We start from the raw sequence: 6,000 nt of genomic DNA, 5'->3' as shown, positions 1-6,000 counted from the left end.
TTAAAAGGATTGTACCGTCCGTAGCTAGCAGCTGCATGTGAGACGCAGAGAGACAGAGAGAGAGAGCGCTCCATTATCACGGACATATGGGCGAGTATAGGTGAAAACATATGAATTTGTAGCCCATGACAAGCTGTGTCGCAAAGAGAGAGAGAGACAGAGAGAGGAGGAGAATACCTAGGGAGGGAGAGAAGCGTGAAGAAGAAGAGGAATAAGGAAAAATAATCTACCAATAAAAAAGAATCGAAACTTTAAAGAAATCTTGGAGGTTCTGGAGGTGTGCCACGTGGCACGCCTCCCAAACCTCGTAGTAACATTACTAGGCACTCCGCGCCTAGACTCGCCCCAAAGCGCCGGGCGGGTGCGATTTTTGCGGTGAGGGCGGGTGCTAGATGTGTGGCACTCGCCCCCGCATTTCTTTGTGGGGAGGTTGGGGGATGCCACGTGGCACCCGCCCCCAACCTCCCCTTAACTAATAGTAAAGATTACTCTCCCCTCTGATTGGTTTTGGAAGTGCATATGCAGCTGCAACAAATGTTATGGAAGTGCATCTGGGAGCTTTTACTTTTCCAATATTACAGAAAATCTTCTCAACCAAGTGTCGAAAGCCCCAATTTGGGTAAATCATGCAAGGGATATTAGCTCCTGGGATTTTCCGTAAATAACCACCTGTGTGAAATCAAAAGGCAGAGCGACGTTTTTCAACCCTCCCACCCCCCCACCACCCCCCCAAACTTTTATGGGGTGTTTCAATGTTTGTTTGATTGTCTGGTCTTCTGATGTTTGGACAGGCCCCTACATCTCATGACAAACAGGATGAATAAAACCAGTATACCAAGCATCAAACAGATGCTGCTTACTTTCAGATGACGAGCTACCAAATCAGTGATGATATCTCCATCGTATGCTGTCCTCAACTGTTTTCCGCTGAAGACGATGCTGTTCAAAATATTGTCGTTAATCCCTGATACCTTCATATCCTGTTCAGCTTCCTCCTCTTCATTATCATCTTGCATGGAAGTCTGTGCTTTGCTATACTCTCCTGTTGTGTTACCTTTCCCAGCTACAGGCTGAAGCACGAAGTTGAGGTGTGTTATACTTTCCCGTTTAAGTGAAACAGTCAATGTCTTGCTCCTATAGCCAGTCATGCTTGCGGTTACTGCCAATTAAACAGAAACTTGATTACTTCAACAATGATATTCAACGTCCACTACCCCTTCTGGGCATCAGAACATCTGTGTAACCCCCCCTTCACCCACCACCTAAACGATGCAACCAGTTATGGACAGCCTCCCAGTTAACAAACACTAGAAAAAGGCATACCATTAAGAAAAAGGTACCTACAGTGCAACCAATTATTTCTAATCTACAAGTTAAGAAGTTTTTTCGGTACACAATTGAGAACAGAGTACCTTCATAATCATTTCCTGGACTCAACAGTCTGTGATAGTCACCAAACTCTTTGCTCGCAGAGATCTGAAATTCAATACAGGAGAAGACATTACTAAAGTGACAGTTCCTTTGAGTTAAGTGACGAGAACATAAGAGCTCTAAAAGCAAGTTGTTTTACATGGTCGAGCAATGCATATTAATGGCAAGATGGAAAACATCTTCCTGGGCCAATTTCAATGATGCATATTCGTAAACAATCATTTTAGATACAAAGCAATGGCCAGCACAAGAAATAGCTGAGCTTTTTACAGTTAAGATGCTATCTATAAAAGCAAGTAGGTTCTTGCCGAGTTTAGTAGTTCAGTTGAGCAAGGTTGGCACACTGCAGTTACCTATTTCGTTGACTGGAGAGCTTGTCTCGGTTAGGGAGTCATTTTTTTTTCAGAGATAATGATTCTATTAATAAATCCCCTTGGGACAAAGTATTCCAAGGCAAAAAGTAATAGCATTGTAATGTACTTCCAAAACAAAAAACATACGATAGAGAGGAGTCTATATTACAGAGGTCTAGTGTGCCAAACCATGTGTGGATGACAGTGAAACAAAATGCTAAAGCCCCAAGTCCTAAGCAAGCATCTCTCCTCATAGTCTTCTCGGCAGTCCACTCCTTTGCAAGACAGTGGCTGTTTGACACCTTCCATTACTTCGGCTCTGCAGCCCACTCCATTGAGAGATGCCACCTATTGCCCACTCTTGGCTCCGCATGTGCCTCACCTTTCCCCACCCTCGACTACTTAGGTTCGAGAGGCTACCTTTGGGAGTTCTTTGACATCTTTGCCACCCCAGATACCTTCTTCGGCATGATCAACAGCACTTCCTTTGTCATCCGATGATTTGGAGTCCGTGATTCATGAGTTTTTAGATTCCCTCTCTCTCACCGAGGGGAATTCAGAGGGGGATGTTCTTTCCAGGCCCTTAGAGGGGGACTCCTACTTCTTCTGCTTTAGAGGGTCCCCTTGCATCTTCACCCTTGGGGACTCCTACTCATCTTGCAATTCTTCACCCACCATTTACTCTTTGGGGCTGTTTGAGTAATTTCTCGTATTGATATCCAAGATCTTCAGATACTACCTAGATTGGGGCCTTGGAGATTCAATTGCAACATGGTGATGAGGCCTTCGAATTCCTTTCAGTATGGAGTTAAGGAGCTAGTGGCTTCTCTCTCGAGGTGGAGTCTAGTTTTATAGTTCATCCCATCTACTATTCCTTACAGGTTAGCTTTCAGGGGAAATCCTGGATCTCTGAGATCCTCTACATCTTCTTTGAATCTCTCTTCGCTTCTCTTTCTTCATCCCTTTTTGGGCTTGAGGGGGTGTTGAGGATCTACTTCTTCAATTTACACACTTCATTCAGGGTTTCGCACTGATAGCCCCAAAAAGGGTTGGTGTCCACATTTTGGTCATTTCGTCAGTGGATGTCCACTTAGTGGTATGCCACCCTAGACAGCTTATGCCTATAAATAGATTGTTACTTTATTCATTCTACACTCACTTCAATCATTCTTCACCCCTCTTCCTTCGCTATTAGACATCCTTCCCTTCTCTCTCCAGCCCTTCCACTACCCTCACACCCCTTCTGGTGGCAATTGCAGTTCATACATCATGGTTGCCTTCTCCGTCTTCATTCTCTGCTTCAAGTGGCCCGTTCTACATCACTAAGTTTTGCGTTTTGGAGCTTCCCTCTATCTGGCGTCAACATTCACACATTGGTGATAGCTTTCCTCCCTTTATGACAGTTATTCTTGTGTTTGGCTGTTTGGAGACCTTCCCTTGACTGGTGTCATCATCAAACTGCTTTGCCACACTCTCACCACCTGGCGACAACCTTCTCACCCTAGCGTTGGCTCATAACCTTTGCCTTGATCCTAGAGATATGAGAGTTTGAGGTTTCACTTATAGTGTGTTTGTAGCATGAGCATTGTATATTCAATAGTCATTCACTTTATCATTCATTGTGTTCACTATCTCTTAGTTACCGTAACCCTAATTGTGTTTTGTGTTATTAGTTTGTGCTTTGTTGTATGATTGGTTTTGTGTTTTCTGCGTTTAGAGCATTTTTTCACTCCCCCCCCCCCCCCGCCCCCTTGGGTGGGCTTTTTCGCAATCAAGTGGCTACCCTCATGGTAAGTCACTTGTTTTTACTAACCCATTGACCTGGGTTCAATGCTCCCTTTTGTAACACCTATATTAAATGAGTGTGCGGGATATAGGGGTTAAACCAAAGACCTTCTAGTCACCACCCGGTTTAACTTAACCAATTGTGTGTGTGTGTGTGTTTTCATGAAGAAGCTTAAATTAAATGAAAGTATTTACATTAGGCCTTTTGGGCAGCCATAAAAAACCATGAAAATCCCAACAATTATAAGTCAAGCCAAAAGGCTACCAAAACATAGTACACAAATATCATATAGGTGGCACAATAGAAGTAGAGTGAACAATATCCAGCCAAGGAGCAACCATATCAAGGATGACCAGGACTGCCAAACCATTGAAGAGATCTACTATACTAGCAATCCTTGAACACGGGCCACATGCTGACGCATATCCAATGCCAAATAAAAAGTGAAGGCATTATGGGTGTGCCAAATGTGCTAGAGAGCTGTCTATTTGAGAAAATGGAAGAGGTAGGGATGGATTTGACTGCAAAGTGGACAAAGAAGGCATCTTGCCCAAGACCCAAAAACAGACACACCCGTTGGCAAGTCATGTAGGTCCACACACAGGAAACAAAGCTCCAAATCTCTCTTGTTTTGTTTTTTGTTCATAATGAGTGTTTGGATTATATCAAATCAACTCAAATCAAATCATAGACGGATCACAAAAGTCAAATCAATACAAAAGTCACAGCAATGAAGCAAAAGAGATTGCCACATGCAAAGGAAGTAAATCCTCCCTAGGGAGAAGAATCAAGTAAACATACTAAACAAGATCTAACTACTAATGCAAAAGACCCTTGATCCTAGCAATATGTCCCTCGATGCTCGTGGACGAAAGCATTCCATATAACTCAATTATGCTAGTAACCCAAAAATCTGAAAAAACGGAACAAAATCTTCATACACAGCTGTGTTGGGGTGGTCTATTTTGGCCTAGCGAAAACCCAATTAGAGAGGCTTAGCGACAAGTCAACCATAACTCTCCAAATATCTGACAAGAGGGTCCAAATTTTCTTGACTAAAGGGCAGGAGATAGATCAATGACATGAGGATTCCACATTGGTCATGCAAAAGAAACAATTGCCATTCAATAATCAATGCTTTGAAAGAGCTGAGGCAAGGGGAAGCCTAGCAATAAGGACTCGCCAAAGAAAGACCTTGCATTTGATGGGGGTCTCATTTAGCTAGCCTTCCATCACCATCATTTTCCACCAATTCTTAGATTTACAAATGCCTCAAACTGAATTGGCTTTGGTGACCAGCCAATGATGATCCTTAATCATGAAATGATATACCTAGTTAGCTGAAGCCTTCTGTAGATCATGACGGTTGGCAAGATTCCCACCCTGCCAAGGATGGCTAGAATCAAGTGCAGGAAAGGGCTGCATAGGCTGCACCACCCTCTCAATTTGGCCCCATAAATCACCATATCCACGAGGAATCTTGAAAAGTCTCCTAGCTGTATGGAAAGACAGTAGCACCCTGCAGCTCATCAAAGTGGCATCAGCAACAAAAGACAAACCAAGACATGTCATATGACTAGATTTTGGCTAGTCTTGTTTCCCATCCTAAGAAAGCAGGTGTGACATAGCCAACAATTCTAACTAAAAGGAATTAACCACCAATCAATCCTTTGTCGGATGCCAACAAACCTTCTAAAGAATGAGCTGCCAAGAACAAACCAGATGATTTACCAAAAAGAAGGAAGATGTTGAGAAGTGGGCATTAGTATTGAGAATATGCCACCACGAGGCATGTATGCAAGTATTGCCATGTATGAGACTCGTTTTTCAAGAAGAAACAGATAATAGAGACCCATGGGTGATGATTAGTGCATATGACTCTAAAAAGCAACTGACAAAGAGCCACCATATGTATCTTCATGTCTAGAATAGCCCCATCACCCATGCTTTTTAGGGTGCAAAGATGACTCCAAGAAATCCAAGAAATACTTGCATGGAAGGAGTTCTTTTTCCACAACATGAAACATATGTGCCAAGTAAGAGCATTCAAGAAAGTGGTATTCCAAGGAAAGAGTGGCAAAAAGTAAGCATGGGTAGCATGATGGTCTACGCAACTTTGAGATGGACATGGAAGGGCCAAGCCTCAGATTTCCAATACACAAATTTAACCTCCGACTTTTGTGAGATCCATTCCAACAATTGTTTTGGCTTAACATCAACACCCAAGGGATACCCTCGATGCTTGGCAATATTGCCATGGTGTAATACCGGTACACCCACCCCCACCATCCTCGAGGACTGAAAATCAGATTTAGTGAAGCTGATGAGACAAGATTTCACAGCATTAACATGGAGGCTAGAGGCATGCCCAAAAGATTCCAAACATCAAGTGCCTTGCGAAGATTATCCCTTTCTGCATGCAAGATCATG

The 6,000-nt window shown here is 43.1% G+C and overlaps 1 protein-coding gene across 2 annotated transcripts in view; it reads right to left on the bottom strand.

Annotated features, from left to right (window-relative positions):
- Window positions 1–283: 283 nt before the first annotated feature.
- SOL1 (carboxypeptidase D) overlaps window positions 284–6,000 on the bottom strand; it is a 169,133-nt gene continuing 163,416 nt past the window's right edge. Inside the window, exons 14-15 of one of the 2 annotated variants that reach the window (XM_087666366.1) lie at window positions 1,413–1,476; window positions 284–1,159 (exon numbers count right to left, since the gene is read on the bottom strand). In XM_087666366.1, the coding sequence (XP_087522492.1) occupies window positions 750–1,159; window positions 1,413–1,476 (474 nt within the window). In that variant the 3' untranslated portion in view covers window positions 284–749. The remainder of the gene's footprint in view (window positions 1,160–1,412; window positions 1,477–6,000) is intronic. The other variant, XM_087666365.1, reaches the window with a different exon arrangement.

This window comes from Lygodium microphyllum, chromosome 25 (genome assembly GCF_053477565.2).
Source record: "Lygodium microphyllum isolate KBCC chromosome 25, Lygodium_microphyllum_v1.1.10, whole genome shotgun sequence".
In the NCBI taxonomy this organism is placed as follows: Eukaryota; Viridiplantae; Streptophyta; class Polypodiopsida; order Schizaeales; family Lygodiaceae; genus Lygodium; species Lygodium microphyllum.
Note: the sequence above shows the minus strand (reverse complement) of the source record. Positions and strands in the feature narration are given on the sequence as shown.